The sequence below is a fragment of the Heloderma suspectum genome, chromosome 5, assembly GCF_057233095.1.
Source record: "Heloderma suspectum isolate Gila_16-S chromosome 5, 16-S_ref, whole genome shotgun sequence".
Taxonomy (NCBI): domain Eukaryota; kingdom Metazoa; phylum Chordata; class Lepidosauria; order Squamata; family Helodermatidae; genus Heloderma; species Heloderma suspectum.
Genome location: NC_139462.1, coordinates 139,684,560 through 139,703,443, shown reverse-complemented (window position 1 = coordinate 139,703,443; position 18,884 = coordinate 139,684,560). Strand labels below are relative to the sequence as shown.

The following is an 18,884-nucleotide window of genomic DNA, read 5'->3' as shown; positions in this document are numbered from 1 at the left end:
TTCTTCCCTGGACAACTGACCAATATTACCTGTTCCCTCCTTTTCCACTACTATGTTTTTCTTTTCTTTTTTGACTTAAGTTTTATTCTACTTTTTATCTTTATAAATGAAATAAAGAGTACCAACAACATAATCACCATCTACAGTTTCCAACATTACAGTATTCTTGGGGACACCGCAACACCAGAAAAGCAAAAAAGAAAATGTAGAAGGAAAAGAGAAGGCAAAAGATGAAAGAACAGAAAAGCAAAGGGAACAAGAAAAAGTATTAAAAGAAAAGAAAAAAAGAAAGTCACATATTACAGATAAACTTCAAGTATCACTCTACTTAAAAGATTATACCATTGCCAATATTACAATTCAGTACAGCCTAGGTAATCCATCTTATTTCAATAACATATCCTCAGATTTATAGAAAAGAAACATGCTATGAATTTTCCCCTAGCCATAAAATGCTTTTCAGCTAATATATAATGATAAAGCTAAAATCAACCAACCAGGAATATTACTAATCATAGTCTCAAAATAATAATAATAATAATAATAATAATAATAATACTCATAATAATTAAAAAAGATTATTAAGGATACAAGAAAACAAAATCAACAACAATCACTAGTATATTTTATACTATCTATATTGTAGATAGTATTATTTCTAAATATATATGTGAGTGTGTACATTTCTATACACCCACAAACCAAAATTTTATATACAGTATATCATGTCTATTATACATATATATAAAAAAGGAGTTAAGAGAAAATGGAAGGAGAAAAAAACGGATATATGTAAACAATCATCTCTGGCATACTGCCCAGATCTTATAACCCAAACAAACCGACAGGTGACAATTGTTTGTGCATTCCCAGCTCACGGGACTGAAAAAGATGTCTCCCATGCTTTACCAACAAGCCAAGCCTCTGCCATTTCATGATTTAAAAACTTTTTCATCTGTCCTTCAACGAGGATGCAAAATGTGGCAGGGTATTTTATGTGGTATTGTAAATTCATTTGTCTTGCTTGATTTCTTGCCTTAGTGAATTGCCTTCTTTTATCAGCAATTTCTTTAGCGTAATCCGGAAATAGCATAATCTTAACTTGTTTTGGCCTTTTCCGCTACATCGAAAGTCATTGCAAAGATGGTCCAGGATGGAATGCAGGGGATTCTGGTCGCACCATGGTGGCTGCTGCAGGTTTGGTTTGCTCCCCTGCTGGCCTTATCCAGAGGCAACTTCTGGCAACTGCCAGTGATACCGACAGTGCTGTCACAAGCCCAGGGGGGCCTCAGGCACCTGGATTTAAGGACACTCAAGCTGACAGCTTGGAATGTTCAATGAATACCCTACCTCTTCCTGTAAGGTCAGTACTGGAGGCAGCTAAGAAGCCTTCAGCAAGGCACTCTTATGCTGGTAAGTGGAGAGCGTTTTCTATTTTTGCAGCTGCCAACAACGTGGATCCTCTTCATTGCTCTGTGGAGCATGTTCTTTGCTTTTTGCATTCATTCTTCCTGAAAGGTTTAAAGTATTCTTCTATCAGGGTTTACTTGGCAGCTATTTCCACTTTTCGTTCACCACTACAGAGTTTCACAGTCTTCATGCATCCATTGCTGAGACAGTTTCTCAGGAGTTTAAGACATTAATGCCACCAGTTTGAGCGCCTGTCTCCCAGTGGAGCTTGTCTGTCATTCTCCATGCTCTCATAAGTAAGCCCTTTGAGCCCCTCGCCACAGTTGATTTGCACCTTGTGTCTTGGAAGGTGGTCTTCCTGGTTGCAATTACGTCAGCAAGGAGATCAAGTGAACTTTGTGGGTTAAGGATTGACCCTCCATACCTTGTATTCCACAGAGACAAAGTGGTGTTGAGGCCGGACATTACATTCCCACAAAAGGTAGTGTCCGAATTCCATTTGAACCAGAATATAGTTTTGCCAGCTTTTTTCCCGGCTCCTGTTTCAAAATTGGAGACCTCTTTACATTCACTTGATGTTAGGTGAGCACTGGCTTTTTATAAGTCGCGGACTGAGTCATTCCATAAATCTAACAGGCTATTCCTTTGCTACAGTGGAAGGCAGAGAGGTGTCCCAGTATCATCACAGAGGTTAGCAACATGGGTTGTTCAAACCATTCATTTGGCATATGAAATTGCCAATCAGACTCCTTCATCTCCAGTGAAGGCACATTCAACAAGAGGTATCGACAGGGGAATGACTTTCCTGACGTTTGCAAGTCTGCGACCCAGGCGAAGCCATCCACGTTTGTACGACGCTACAAGTTGGATGCTGGGCACGGGCAGACTGTTCCTTTGGTCATGCAGTACTGTCTTCAATGTTACATTGAGGCACCGACCCACCCCAGTAAGTGAGCTTGTTACTCGCCCATATGTGTGATGCACAGAGACCACGAAGAAGAAAGGCAGGTTGCTTACCTGTAACTGTAGTTCTTCGAGTGGTCATCTGTGCATTCATACAACCCACGCACCCTCCCCTCTTCGGTGGCAATGTCGCATTTCATGTTGGTACCACGGTGTGGTTTTCTCCCTTTGGTTTCAAGGCCACACTGGACAATCTCAAGGAACTGAGGAACGGGCAGGAACCTGCAGGGACGTGCACAGTGGATGGTGGGGGAGGGTTCCCCCCCCCTCAAAAAACATGTTCCTCAGTTATAGAAGTTTCGTGAATCGAGGCTCCGCACAGGTGCAGAGCCCATATGTGTGAATGCACAGATGACCATTCAAAGAACTACAGTTACAGGTAAGCAACCTGCCTAACATACTATACATGCTCAGAAACCAATTAGTACACAGCAACAGTCTCATCAGCACAGTGGCCTTCTTATCTTTAGGGATGAGTTATTTTGGTGGATAGGAATTTCTTGCTTATGACCCAGGTACAATTACCTTATCATGGTCAGACACACACACTCTCTCAATCCCATCAGGCACCTCGTCTGAACCAAACTACTTACAAGGCCTAGTCAGGCCTACTTTCACACAGTGATTGGCTACAGAGCTGCTCAGCAAGAGCAGCGAAACAGCCTGTACTGTTTACTTTTCGCAATCTCACCAGTGACTGTCCTTCCAAAGTACCAAAACGGCACTTTGGAAGGATCATCTCTTGTTCCTCAGCATTTTTAAAATTTTATTTTTCAGTGCCTCAAACCTGTGCAACTGGGATTGTAATTGGTCAGTCTTGCACAAGTGTTCTTTTATGGCTGTCTGATCCATGGGGTCTTGCTTGGTAAATGTCCTTGTCTGTTTCAGTTGTCAAAAGGAGCCAGGAAGGGGAGTAGGAAATGTACAAGGAAATTGACAAGATAAGGTTGCCTATCAGCTAATTTGTGCAATTTACATGCACCAAAAATGTGGGGGAAATGCCCAAGCAGTAAGTACACCAAAAGGCGGGGGAGGACAATATCTCCCCCTTGGCGATGAGATCCCCTGCTTTTTAAATGTTGGACCTGATACTTCTCATTGTCCCCCACCTTTTCAGCACTTCCACAAGTCTGCAGCTGCTCAGTAAGGGGAGATATTAACCCTCCCCACCTTTTGCAGCTCCTTTTCAGAGCACTGACTGCTGCATTTACTGCAGTTCCCTGGCAATTCATAAAGAAACCCTGAGCAGGTGGCTGCATGGGATGGAGTGAATGGGCCCCTTGGGGGGGGGGTGTAAGTACTGCTGCTGCTGGCACCCCGTTTGCTCTATCCCATTCTGCCACCCTCTACAGCTTTTGTTTTGTTTTGTTTTTTTAGACATTGGGGAAATTTGTGCATTTTTTGAGACTGGGAAGTAAATGGAAGGGAAGGGTATGCGAATTTAATGGCTGAGAAGTTAATGGGTGTAAAATTTGTGTAAATTTAAGGGCTGGGAGGTAAATGGAGGGTAATTTTGTGCACCTGCTTTAACTGCTCGGTTACTTCAGGTGCGCAGATTTCCCCTCTGTGTATTTATCAGCTCTTAAATTTGCTCAGATTTCACCTCCATTAGTTTCCCAGCCATTAAAATAATACTATGTCAAGTTGATATGACCATAACGGTTAAATAAATAAATCCCTTACCTATAAAAAGCAAGATGATGATGATGATAATAATACTATTATTTCTCCTCTGGTCCTTTGCAAGTGTATGCAAATTAGCCAATAGTTAATTTCCTTGTATGCTGCTTACTCAGCTTTCAGCTCCCTTTGACAGCTGAAACAGATAAGGAAATTGACCACACCAGACTCCACATATTGGACAGCCGTAAGGGCGCATTTGTGCACCTGCAAAAGACCAACAAATTGTGACCTCACATTTTTAAGGCACCGAAATATTTTTTTTTAAAGCAGTGAACAGAAAGGAGTAGCAATTGGAGCAACCCCAATTGTGCATTTTTGAGGCACAATTGTGCCCCAATTGTGCCTTTTATTAAAAAAAACTGGGGAACGAAAGGGGTACTCATCAGAATGGGGAGGGGAAGACAAGACAGGTTTTGCCACAAAGTCCCCTGGGATATGCACCAGAGCTGGCTCGAGAACTGGAGGGAAGGAGATGGAAAACAAGCCATGGCAAGCCCAATCGTTTGTTGGGCATACCATCGATTGTTCAGCAGACAGCCCACACCGAGTAGCTTATTTGCATGGGTGGCTAAGGCTTAGCGTTATGTGCGAACTCACCCATAGTGTGGGCATAATGAAACCTGGTGGAATGGAGAGAACCAGTTGGATTACAAAGTCTCAACTAGCCTTCCCAAATCTGGTGCCTTCCAGATGTGTTAGAATACAACTCCCATCATCCCCAACTAGCATGGCCTATAGAGGGCACCAGCTTGGGGAAAGGCTGCTCTGTAGGAAAGACAGAGAAGGGCACAGTGGGCTGGTGGTGTTGCTCTGTATTTCGAAAATGGCTTTGTGTCAAGTAAACTAGAAATCTCAAAAGGGCAACCGGCATGATGCAACAGCCCTCATGGGTAAATAAAGTCATGGTGGGCGTCATGCCGTGCTAACCAGGTCAATGGTTATTAAGTCATGCTGGGTATATGCTACCTGCAGGATCAGAGGCACTATGCCTTCACCTGAATAAGGCACTAGGGAACAACAGCAAGAGAGGTCTGTTGTCATGATGTGCTTCTTGTGGGCTTCTCACAGACAGGTTGCTGGAAAACAGGTTGCTGGACTCGACAGACTTTATAATTTACTTTTGCAGGAGTTAATAGGTTTGGGGGGACCCACATTCTGGTTTTGATTCTGCTGCATTATGTCCTGAAACTGGAGGAGGCACCTCCCACTGAAAGGCACAAAATATGAAATAATTTTCATAGCCCTGCCTCCGAAGCAATTGAGAGGAGTAACCCTGGCTAACCTGCATCCACTAAAAAGAATGAAGACACCCAATAAGCCCAACTTTCCCATCTGATGTACCAAAACTAAATCTTGTGGCATCATAAAGACTAATATATTATGGCATAAACTTTTGTGGATCTTGTCAGATTCATGAAATGTTATCATCAGTTGGCAGTAGATAAGTTGCTTTGTATCCACAATGCATTTGTAAGTGCTTGCTTAAAGAATGCTAATTAACATAACAGAATTCATATGATCAAAGATTATTTTAGGCAAAGTTTGATACAGACTTCTAGACTCAGATCCTTGAATTAAGGTTCTTGTTCATGTCATAATAGGAGAATATACTAATAGGCAGAGCATAACAGGAGGACTCTTATTTCCCCAAACTGGAAAATAAATTTTTGCAGTAGCGGCAGCTTCACCAAGTAATGGCAACTTATATGGATAATGAATACAAATCGATGCATTCATTGTCCTTAAGAGGAATTCCTGAATATTAGCTTTGGGTAGCTCATATACAATGTTAAGAGAGAATATTTCCCTTTAATTTTAAATAGTGTATCATAAGCCAAGGAAGAGTATACATCTGTCATCTAAATTCACAATTGGAACATGTGAAACCAATGCAGTTGCTTCATTTGAAAAGTATCTCTTAGAGAAACTGGAGAGCTTAATCTACGACCTGGGTTGTGAGATCAAGCAGTGGAGTACACAGTGTCATGCTTCTACAGACACACTGGAAAAGATAAAACACAAGCTTACTTTTCAGTTTGTAGGTAAGGTGAACGTTTTACTCACTACTTCTGTATATTGTTACTTTTCAGACTTTTACATGGGAAAATATTGTAGGACTTAACATGCAAACCCAAGCAAAGGGACAGTGAGATCTGAGCACAATCAGCCTATTTTAGTATGTATGTCAATTAAAGCAGTGGGGTCATAATATACAGTGACAATAACATAATCTGTCCATATCACAAATGGTTCTAGATCCGCCATTGTTTCTGAGAGACAAAAAGAAGAAAACTGGAGTGAATATCTTATGCGGACTATGAAGATTATATCTTTACATGGTTTGACAAATACTCCCCCCACATCACCACCACCACCACTACCAAGGTCCATAATAGTCTTTGCTGGGCCAGTTCAAGTCATGTGAATATATCCTAAGAATCACTTATTCAGTGAGTCATGCTGAGGTCTTCATGGCCCGTATCTCAGATGTTCTACACCAGCACGTAACTGCTTTTGATTGGGTATATCAACATTTATGTCACTGCAAGGTCATATGATACATCATACAATGGACTGAACTGGACTTGATATGGGTATTCAATCAGCATTGGGACCAAGGTGTGGTTCTGTCTCTATCTTGTCAAGGTTTAGGTCTCTGCTTTGCTTTTGCCTTTTATTAATTTAACACAATGTTCAATCCATTCCAATGTATAAACTCCAGCATTTATTTTTGTCAGCCCCTCCCATACCTTGGGAATCATAATGGAACTGTTTCAACTTACATTCTTCTTCGTGGTCTCTGTGCATCACACATATGGGCTCTGCACCATAGGAATATTATACTGTTGCTGGGACGTCTGAGTGAGCATAGGAGTTTGACCAAGTCCCCTATGCTGCTGCTGCCCATTTTTGGACTTCAGCATTATCAGCATTATGACAGCATAATTGTGGTGCAGTGCCAGCGTAGACCCCTGACACTTCCTTTCAATGCCAGGTCTGAGACACTGATAATATTTGGGTTTTAGATTTTGTTTTTTCTGAGCTTTGTTTTTATGTTGTAACTGAGTAGCAATCTAAATTAAGGTTGGGCAATTGGTGGCCCAACTAAGCCTCTAGTGTCTTCCTGTGTCCCTCCTGATCCTATTAGTATGCTCCCGAGCAGTTTTCTCTGAAGCTGAGACACAGGCAAATTATTTTTTTGAAAGCTTATTAAATGGGGAGACCTAGGCTGCAATTACACTGAAGGAAAAAAATGCAGTCCTCCCACTGTGGAGCCTTTCCACGTTTACAGCAGGCTCCCAGATGGCAACCATGAGATTGCTGAGAGGGGAAGTTTTTAATTTTCAAGGTTCCATAAAGATCGATGAAACAGTGCCATCTAGTGGCTGTTTTAATAGTGCAACAACCCGACTTAAATAGTTCATTATTTCCGGATCTTTTTGAGATGGAATAACCAGGAAATACCTCTGGATGTGCCCTGGAGGTTGATGACATCATGAAAAGGACCCATAAACTCCCATGAGTGAGCAATCTCAATAGCACGATAAAAGCTCTGTGTAACGAAGCTCCTAGTAAACACCAACAGCAATTTTGAAAGAACTCTTTGCTTATGCTCCTCAGCTGCTCACTCTCATGCACAAGCCAAGGCACTGTGGGTTAGATCCAGACTTTGCTCCCACTGATGGGAGCATCCCCTGAATGGAGTTCTGCTGAGGATGGCCCCAATGGGAGAAAGAGGTGGCCATTTTCACCAATTTTTGTCTTCCTCCTGCAGCCCCTGTGCCACCTCTCATGCTGTTCCAGAGGGTTCCCAACCCTTCAGAGTATTTGGGGGGCAGGGGCGGGGATAATTAAAAATCACCTTCTCCCTTGTTCCACCAGCAAGATTCCTCTGCTGGATCAAAAGCCTTCCATGGACAGAAGGAGCAGTTCCATTCACAGGAGGCAAAGTCTGGATCCAAGCCAGTAAGTGGAAGCGGGCAGCTTGGATGCCTAAGGAGAGAACATTGACAGATTGCTATTCATACAAGATGAGGAGTCAGTCACTGGCAGCTTCAACTACTGGCTTGTCAGCCCTTGCTCGGTTCAAAATATAACCAATTTTTTTAAAAGTTGCCAACCAGGGATCTAAATAAAATATAGGTGAATGGATGACACTTAAGTGTATCTGTTTATACATTGTACGTTCAATTATAATTTTTAGATTATATCATCCAAAAATTTCATTAACATATAAAACCTTGGCAACTGTGGATTATTACATCTGGTAAAGTCACCATGTTGTGAGACATGGATTTTTTTTTTTTTATCACATGGGAATGCTTTCAAAAGAATACTTTAGCACACTTCATCATGCAAAATCCAACGAAAATATTAAAATGTTTATTCACTTTCTTAATTTGCAGTGTTTCCTTTAGCACTGACTACAGCAGATCTCTGTAGAGATTCTCAGTGTGAAAATTCCATGAGCAACATTAAAAAGGTGTAGTAGAATTATTCTAAAAATTCTGTGTAATAATGACTGTGATATTTTGGAGAACGACGTGCTGTATTACCTAGATATGGTAACAACAACAAAAAGATAACGTATGATTCTTCCAAATCATTGTAAATTCACAATATGAATTTGTTTTCCCCAGTATTTATATCGTACTAGTGATTAAAGGCTTCTATTTAATGGACTATGATTCTTCCAAATCATTGTAAATTCACAATATGAATTTGTTTTCCCCAGTATTTATATCGTACTAGTGATTAAAGGCTTCTAATTAATGGACTATTTTGACTGATGTTTGGAGAAAACACCCCCCCCCCCCGCACCCTTATTTGACAATTATCTGTGGAGAGAGCCAGTGGGGCAACAGAGAAGCATTGGCTAGGTTTAAAGTGATGCACAAATCTCATCCATTGCTTTTGGGCTAGCTTGAGGGAGCAATGCCAGCCAAGCCAAAAGCAGTATATACCAGTCTTGCATGCTACTTCCAACCGAAGAAGACTCTTAGATGATATCTTGTGTGCCATTGTCAAAGCTCTACCTAATGCCCAAGTATGGCTCAAAACCTGGTTTTCCCCAATGTGAAACTATTATTTATGATGCCAGTAGCCATCACAGAAGCATAAAGGAGCACATTGCATCATGTTTTATCCATAATCTCCACTATTGTTACACTTCTAGGCATATGCCAAGATCAAGCAGTTCTTTGAAGTCCAAAACACTGATTCGTCTCGTAGTGATCATTTAAGTTATGTTCCTGGCAGTCTGGCTGGTATTAAAGTAGACCACTGCAAACCAGGGTTTGGGAAAAACATAAATGCCGTAGACAATAATACAATGTGTCCAGGATGTTGTGGTGAGTTTCCAAAGTTTGTGTATTAGATAACTCCTTGAGAAACTACTTTTCATGAAATGTAGGCTATTATTAATTTTTCTTTTCCCTAAGTATTTTATTTACTGAAAATAAACTAATTTACCAGGGTGGACAGAAAGATCATGCCAAAAACAACTGGAAAAGAATATAGCATTGAATGTTATTGTTAAATGTCTCATTCTGGTACTGGTAATGATGCCAATATTTCACACTCCCTGTGGGATGACCTTTCCTGGGAGAGAGACGAGGGGAGTATGACCCTGTTGATTTTCCTGGACTTCTCAGAAACTTTCAGTATCATCATCTATTCTATCCTTCTCAATAGGTTATCTGGATTGGGGATTGGGGCATTGTTCTGAAGTGGTACTGCTCCTGTTTGGTCTAATGATTCCAGAAGTTACTGCTGGGGGAATACTGTCCGACTCCTTGGCACCTGTGCGCACAAAATTATTCACAAGCACTACACATTACCTGATAATATCATAGCGACGTTGCAGGTGCATAAGGTAGATGCTCTCACTTCCACAGCTGTCTTTCCACCTGACAGAGAGGGCAGTTCCAGTGGCTGATGTGACAAAAGAGTCAAGGTCGCTCTCAACAAAAAATTTGAAGGCTCCTTTTCTGCCTTCCATGCTTCAGTTATCAATTTCATCTTCAGTAGGGCATTCTATCACTGGACGGAAGAGACAGCCATGGCCAAACTGCCCCCAAAGCAGCTTAAGATGGGCTAAGGAAAACATCTCACTCTGCTGCCTTGTTGCCAGATTCTTCTTTGGGTGCAGTGCATCTTGAGTCCATGATGGCCAGTTTGATAACCTGAGACAACATCTGGCTGAGGCAATGGGAGGTGGACCTGGGCTCCTAGTTTAATCTGGCATCTGCTCCCTTCACAGGAGCTAAGTTCTTTGGGGAGCTTTTAGAAGCAGTCCTAGTAGAAACCCCTTCATGGATCACTGCCTTGTTGTGGCGAAGGGGCTTGCGTAACTCAGTGAAGCCATAAGCTATGCCGTGCAGGGCCACCCAAGACGGACAGGTCATGGCAGAGAGTTCTGACAAAATGTGGTCCACTGGAGAAGGAAATGGCAACCCACTCCAGTATTCTTGCCAAGAAAACCCCATGGAACGTATCACAAGGCTAAAAGAGATGACGCCGGAAGATGAGCCCCTCAGGTCGGAAGGTGTCCAATATACTACTGGGGAAGAGCAGAGGAAATTTCCAAGTAGCGCCAGAAAGAGTGAAGTGGCTGGGCCAAAGTCGAAAGGACACTCAGCTGTGGATGTGTCTGGTGGTGAAAAGAAAGTTCAATGCTGTAAAGAACAATTTCGTTTAGGAACCTGGAATGTAAGATCAATGAATCAAGGTAAGCTGGAGGTGGTCAAACATGAGATGGCAAGATTGAACATCGACATCTTGGGAATCAGCAAACTAAAATGGACAGGCATGGGCGAATTTAATTCAGGTGACCATCGTATCTACTACTGTGGGCAAGAATCCCTTAGAAGAAATGGAGTAGCACTCATAGTCAACAAAAGGGTGGGAAAAGCAGTACTGGGGAGAATCTTAAAAATGATAGAATGATCTCACTACGAATCCAAGGCAAACCATTCAACATCACAATAATTCAAGTCTATGCCCCAACCACTGATGCCGAAGAAGCTGAGGTTGATCGGTTCTATGAAGACCTACAACACCTTCTAAAACTAACACCAAAAAAAGATGTCCTCTTCATCATAGGGGATTGGAATGCTAAAGTAGGAAGTCAAGAAATAACTAGGATAACAGGCAGGCATGGGCTTGGTGTACAAAATGAAGCAGAACAAAGTCTAATAAAGTTTTGCCAAGAGAACATGCTGATCATAGCAAACACTCTTTTCCAACAGCACAAGAGGCGACTCTACACATGGACGTCACCAGATGGTCAATATCGAAATCAGATTGATTATGTACTTTGCAGCCAAAGATGGAGAAGCTCTATACAGTCAGTAAAAACAAGACCTGGAGCTGACTGTGGCTCAGATCATGAGCTGCTTCTTGCAAAATTTTGGCTTAAATTGAAGAACGTAGGGAAAACCACTAAACCATTCAGGTATGACCTAAATCATATCCCTTATGAATATACAGTGGAGGTGAGGAATAGATTTCAAGGATTAGACCTGATAGACACAGTGCCTGAGGAACTATGGACGGAGGTGCGTAACATTGTTCAGGAGGCAGCAACTCAATCCATCCCAAAGAAAAAGAAATGCAAGAAAGCAAAGTGGCTGTCTGAGGAGGCTTTACAAGTAGCTGAGGAAAGAAGGGAAGCGAAAAGCAAGGGAGAAAGGGGAAGATATATCCAACTGAATGCAGAGTTCCAAAGAATAGCAAGGAGAGACAAGAAGGCCTTCTTAAATGAACAATGCAAAGAAATTGAGGAAAACAACAGAATGGGAAAGACTAGAGATCTCTTCAAGAAAATCAGAAATCTCAAGGGAACATTTTGTGTAAAGACGGGCATGATAAAGGACAAAGAAGGCAGGGTCCTAAGAGAAGCAGATGAGATTAAGGAGAGGTGGAAAGCATACACAGAAGAACTATACAGGAAAGATCTGAATGTCCCTGATAGCCATGATAGTGTGGTCACTGAACTTGAGCCAGACATCCTAGAGAGTGAAGTCAAGTGGGCCTTAGGAAGCATTAGTAACAACAAAGCTAGCGGAGATGACAGTATTCCAGCTGAGCTATTTAAATCCTAAAAGATGATGCTGTTAAAGTGCTGCACTCAATATGCCAACAAATTTGGAACACTCAACAGTGGCCACAAGACTGGAAAAGGTCAGTTTACATTCCAATTCCAAAGAAGGGCAACGCCAAAGAGTGTTCAAACTACTGTACAATTGCGCTCATTTCACATGCCAGCGAGGTTATGCTCAAAATCCTACAAGCTAGGCTTCAGCAGTATGCGAACCGAGAACTACCGGAAGTACCAGCTGGGTTCCGAAGAGGCAGAGGAACTAGAGATCAAATCGCCAGCATTCACTGGATCATGGCAAAAGCAAGAGAATTCCAGAACAATGTCTATTTCTGCTTCATTGACTACGCTAAAGCCTTTGATTGTGTGGATCACAACAAACTGTGGCAAATTCTGAAAGAGATGGGAGTACCAGACCACCTTACCTGTCTTCTGAGAAACCTATACGAGGGTCAAGAAGCAACAGTAAGAACCAGAGATGGAACAACCGAGTGGTTCAAAATTGGGAAAGGAGTACGACAAGGCTGCATATTGTCACCCTGCTAATTTAACTTATATGCAGAGTACCACATGAGAAACACCGGGTTGGATGAATCACAGGCCGGAATTGAGCTTGCCGGGAGAATTATCAACAACCTCAGATATGCAGATGATACCACCCTAATGGCAGAAAGCGAAGAGGATCTAAAGAGCCTCTTGTTGAGGGTGAAAGAGGAGAGTGCAAAAGCTGGTTTGAAATTCAACATTAAAAAAACTAAGATCGTGGCATCTGGCCCCATCACTTCCTGGCATATAGAAGGGGAAGAAATGGAAGCAGTGACAGATTTTATTTTCTTGGGCTCCAAGATCACGGCAGACGGTGACTGTAGCCATGAAATTAAAAGACGCTTGCTCCTTGGGAGGAAAGCTTTGGAAACCTAGACAGCATAGTAAGAAGCAGAGACATCACCTTGCCGCCAAAGGTCCGTCTAATCAAAGCTATGGTTTTCCCAGTAGTAATGTATGGTTGTGAGAGCTGGACTATAAGGAAGGCTGAGCACCGAAGAATTGATGCCTTCAAACTGTGGTGCTGGAGAAGACTCTTACGAGTCCCCTGGACTGCAAGGAGGTCAAATCAGTCCATCCTAAAGGAAATCAACCCTGAGTGCTCATTGGAAGGACAGATACTGAAGCTGAAGCTCCAATATTTTGGCCACCTAATGCGAAGAGAAAACCCACTGGAAAAGACCCTGATGCTGGGAAAGACTGCAGGCAAAAGGAGAAGGGGACGGCAGAGGATGAGATGGCTAGATAGCATCACCGATGCAATGAATATGGACTTGAGCACACTCCAGGAGAGAGCGCAGGACAGGAAGGCCTGGTGTGCTGTGGTCCATGGGGTCACGAAGAGTCGGACACGACTGAACAACAACAACAACAACCTAGTAGAAACCAAGGACAAAAAGAAGGCCTTGCCCTCAAGTCAAGAAGGAGGAATGCAAAAAGGCCACTCAGTTATTTCGTCCCTTCAAGCTGCCTAGGCAGTCCTCTTACAGCACTTCCAAAGCCAAAAGATCTAGCTTGAGAGCTTTGGGCAGAGGGACATGTTTTACACCCAGTGCATTGTCTTCCTCTTCCAAGGGCTCCAAGATGCTCAAGTCTGGAACAGACCCCAGGCCAGATCAGTGGCCACCTGCTTTTTTTCCTCTCCAGCTGGGGAGGAGACAACCTCAGATACCTAGGTTCTGGAGACGGTGTCACAAGGTTATGCACTGGAATTTGTTTGCGTGCCCAGGAACAAGTTCATTACCATTCCAAGATCCAGAGACCCCAACAAACACTGGTTGATGCAATCAGCCATACAGCACCTCATGAATGTCCAAGCCATAGAGTGCATCCTCCCGGGCTAGAAGCACTCCAGAGTCTACTCTGTATCTTTCTTGGTGCCAAAGAGAAATGGACAAGTTTGTGCCATCTTGGATCTTAAATGGCTGAACATATTCATGCACAAGATTCACTTTCAGATGGTAACTTGGAGGTCAATTATTGTAGCCATTGCCAAAGATCATTGTCTTCCATAGACCTATCAGAAGCATACATTCATATTCACATCAGGCTGAGCCACAGGAAATCCTTGCACTTCATCAACAACAAGGAGCATTTCCAATACAGAGTACTCTCCACTGGTCTCACCTTGGCTCCCAGGGTCTTCACCAAGATCCTGGTGGCCCTCATGGTACATCTCAGGCAGAAGGGTGTATATCTATGTGCTTCCCTGAGCAGCATTCTGATCCACTCCTTGTCCAAGGATCAGGGCACCAAGGTTGTGAAGAAAACACTGCAGTGTTTCAGGGATCACAGCTTTGTGATCAATACACAACTCAAGCCCTGGGGCATCTGATATTATTTGTGGATATAGTGCAATTCAGAGTCAACCTCTCACAGGAGAGATGGGAAACTGAATTGGCAACTTTGGTTCAGAAGGCAACCAAAGTGAGGATCATGTCTCTAGCTCCACTTTAAGACATGGTGGTTTCTTGCCAGGATCTAGTAGAACGCTCAAGAATCCACTTGAGCCTTTGCAGCAAATTCTGCTTCCCTTCCAAGAGCAGATAGCCTATCACACATCTGTCCAGATAGATCTTCCCTATAGTTTACATCTCTCCTTGGACTAGTGGCTGGCAGCCCATTGCCTTTCCTCAGGAGTGAGTCCTAGAATCACAACAGATGCCAATCTTTTCAGCCAAAGTGATCACTGCTCTAGCTGACTGGCTCAGCTGGACATCTCTGACGGAGTCAGAATGGATGCCTTCAACAAATAACCAGCCACTTTGGGAGATAGACCTCTTCACAAGTGAAGAAAACACTGGATCCCAAGGTTCCTCTTAAGGCACCTCTCTCGAAGGGCAAAGGGCATAAATGTCCTGGAGGCTCCTTGGCCAAGGGGTCTCTTCTGTGCCTTCCTCTAATTTCAGTGATCCCCAAATGCATCCAGGAGCTGGGGGAAGATCTTATTCTGGTAACCCTGCATTGGCCCAGGAGACCTTGGTTTTCAGACCTGGTGAATATGTCAGTACAAGACTGTGGAGGCTGCCAGTTGCAAAAGTCTCCTCCAGCAGGCTTGGACTGCCATCCTCACCCAGAGACCTTCCATCTGACAGCATGGAGGTTGAAGAGAGGGGGTTGGAAACAATATACAGATGCTATAAATTTTTTTTCATTACAGCTTAGCTTGGGGCAATAAGAAAAACAAAAGAACCCTGACAAATTCCATGAGTAAGAAATGTAGGTTTAATGGAGGAATCTTTGGTTTTAAGTTGGTTTTGACAAAGTAACGAAACGAGATATAATCCAGAGATCTCAACAACAAATAATAACAACTGTTCCACCAACTACAACAATTGTAATCATTGTCTGATAACAAGCCCACTATATTTATATTGTACTATCACAGTAATACCCCTTTATAACTATTTGGTTCCTTTCTTTATCTTTTGCACAAAAAATGGACTTTATACACTAAGAAACCTGAAATGGACATTTTAAATTTATATCAATAAAGGGCATTCCACCCTTAGTGGGGACCTGGACAGTTGTTCATTCATAACTCTACAGACTTCTGATTTTGCTGTATACGTGCAGTAGGCAAGGAATCCTTGGCGTACCTCCTAGTTCTTCTCCACTTGTTTCTTTCAGTTTGCCTCATGGCAGCAGTAGTGAATGTGCTGTATGTTGAGGGCTGAGAGGCTCTTCCACTTGTCCAGTCCTGTCTGTTCTAGGAGAGCAGGAAGATGGTCCCTGTCCTTGAGAGAACAACTAAAGTTCTTGGGCCCTGCTTCCTGAACAAGGGGAGGAGCCTCATGAAGATTCTGGAATGCATTCCATTGATCAAGGATAATGGGAATACACTGTGGTGACACTCCAGCTATGGAATACCTTACCCAGAGGGGCTTGCCTGGAATCTGCTGATGCTATTTCAGTGCCAGGTGAATATCTTTTTATTTTGTCAGGCCTTTCATATGTTCCCACTTTAAAATAATTTTGCCTGGGCTTTGTCTTTATGCTGTTTTATGTTTTATTGATTTATATATTTCTAATTTATTTTTATCTTGTTTGTAAGACAACCTGAGAACATGTAGTATAGAATATAAATATTTTAAATAAATATTAAACAAATGCCCCTCATTTCCTCAAAAGATATCTAAATTATCTAAGTTTCTCCAGATGATTTATTCATTTCATGTTCAAACATTTTATGGCATCTTGTCATTTCTGGGTTATGGGTTATGGCCTTCTGAGCAGAAGAGTGCCATAAAGCAAAATTATGGATATTAATTTAGCCTTCTTGTTCTACATGTGAGGAGGCTGCCTGAGGGGCTTGAAAAAAATCTGTAAATTTAGTTGATAATTTAGCCCCATCTACTGTCTTCATCGTCTTTCAACCCCCCCCCCCTCCCCCATAACTGATATGTGCCATCTTAATGTCAAATCTTCTTAGTTGCTGTTTTAGAAAACCGAACTCCTTCCTCTTACGAAATTTTTCAGAGCTCAGTTTTGGGGAAAATGGTAACTCTTGATCTGCAGTTATTACCGTATTTTTCAAAGTGCACTCTATGTAAAATTGCTTCTCTTGCACACCTACTCAGAAATGTAAAACTTTCATCTCAGGATTTCTTTGTGTGTAAAGCAAACTCTACATTTATATAACATGTAGCTTTCATAGCTACACTATAGTCCGATCCTAAATTCATTGATGTGGAAAGGAGGGGGAGTAATATTTGTAATATTTGTCATATGGTAAATTTAATGTAAAGATTGAAAGAAGGTTATTAATTACTAGAAGAGTGAAATTTTATTATAGTCTCCCTAGAATAGTCAAGAGCTGTTAAAATGACTTTTTTAAAAAAGTTTTTTAAGTCACTTTAATAGCTACAAGAAGGCTTCCCACCCCCACATGTAATTGTTTCATGGTGAAAAAAATCCCTTCCCAGTTTGTTCAAGGCTGACTACATACACAAGTTGGAATCAATAATTGTTATCCAATGTTCCCTTCCACGATAGCAGTTCTCTTAGTGTTAGTCAAAGAGTTCCCATTAGTCAGGTTAAATTCCATGCGTTATCAGTAACTACAAATAAGCATTGAATTTAACAGACCTGCTCTGTGTTTATGTAATTGTCTCAGTGGGCAAGGCTACTGCTTGACTGCATCTGTTTCATTATTTTCTGTTCTTTGAGTGCACATCTCCCTATGTGGAATGGGTGTATGTGTGTGGGTGTGTAATGTAGTGTATTGGCCTTCGTCATACCAAGGAGTGCCTGTGTTAGTTCTCAGGCACTATGCTTTCAGTTTGCTTGTTCTCAATAAGCTTTATGTATTAAAGTTGTTGTTAGTTTTGCTTCTGTGCGGGCTTCTCTTCATGATATACTTCAGGAAGAGATGCAAAGGATATATTTCAGAAAGCACCATTACGTGGCGCAACAGGAAATATGAGGCACTTGTGCTTCCTGTTCTTTTCATAGTAGCATAACGTCTAAAGAGTTTATCACAAATGGAGGACAAAAGGAGGCTAATAATAATAATGGCTAATAAAATTAAGTGTCTATGGCTGTAGTATATTTAATTTTGTTGCCCCTTTCTCTTTCTGGATAGTAACATGTCCGCCAGGTAAATTCAGTGCAAAATATGGTACCATCTGCACTCTGTGTCCTGCTGGATCTTATAATGAAAAGTATGGCCAAGCGGCATGTGAAAATTGTCCAAAATCTCAGAGCAGTGATGAAAAGGGTGCAAAGACAGACAGAGAATGTCACAGTAAGTCTGTGGAATATGTTGCCAAAGAAATTTTCCTAAATCCAAACTTCCGTTTTTAGGAGGCATTGAAAAACTTAAAAAACAGAGAAATTTTGGGAGGATTGTTGGGCTAGAGGTTCTTTTTGGGCATCTCTACACCAGCCTAAAATCCTGCATTTAAAACGGAGCTTTCTGCTTCTGGTTTAAATGCAGGGTTACAACTGACTCCTTTTCCCCTCCCCCTTTCCCACTCCTCCTTCCCCTTATCTGAGTCTTCCATTATCTTTCATTGATCGCGCTCCTCTTCTTGCCGCTTTTCCTCTTTGCACCGAGGAAACTGAAGCGGAACACAACGGGGTAATTTGATAGCTCATTATCTGCAATCTATTTAAAAACGGAACAAAGGGCATTTAGTGCAGGAGACGCCCTGGAGGGTCACAACAGGGCCACGGCGTCATGCAAAGAGCCTGCAAACTTCCCTGAAGAAGCAGTCTCAATTGCAGGATAAAAGCTCCATGTCAGGGAGCTCTTTGTTTGTTCAGTGATTTTATTGCATAATCTTGTTTCCTCTTTTGAGATTTGTAAGTCATCTGCAGTGGTCGTTGACTATGCGTTAAATGAGATGATGATGATGATGATGATGATGATGATGATGGGCTCAGATTCTAAGATAAGTTAACCTAAGGAAGTTCACTAATGGAAGGTTTCCTGTTTACCCCCCCCCCCCGGCCCAACCTCTGCAAAGGATCTGAGGGGCTCCTGAACAATGTGAGATGGGGTGCATGGGCCTGCTGCGAAGGACAGGAAACATTTTCCTTCCGTGAATTTCCTTGTTAACTTCTCTTAGGATCCAAGCTCGATTTTAGGAATCCCCCCTGCCTCCGACAGCATCCCCCTACCCCCATGTTCCATTTCACATTATTCAGGAGAGGCTCCATCGCCAACCCTTCAGAGAGG

The 18,884-nt window shown here is 42.2% G+C and overlaps 1 protein-coding gene and 1 pseudogene across 1 annotated transcript in view; both read left to right on the top strand.

Moving 5' to 3' along the window:
- The window catches only part of LOC146344563 (zona pellucida-binding protein 1-like), a 50,705-nt gene that overhangs the window by 25,234 nt on the left and 6,587 nt on the right, over positions 1-18,884 (top strand). Inside the window, exons 3-6 of the mRNA XM_084857623.1 lie at positions 5,880-6,098; positions 8,463-8,539; positions 9,233-9,407; positions 17,787-17,948. Of these exons, the coding sequence (XP_084713749.1) occupies positions 5,880-6,098; positions 8,463-8,539; positions 9,233-9,407; positions 17,787-17,948 (633 nt within the window). The remainder of the gene's footprint in view (positions 1-5,879; positions 6,099-8,462; positions 8,540-9,232; positions 9,408-17,786; positions 17,949-18,884) is intronic.
- LOC146344564 (uncharacterized) lies at positions 1,182-1,996 on the top strand (annotated as a pseudogene).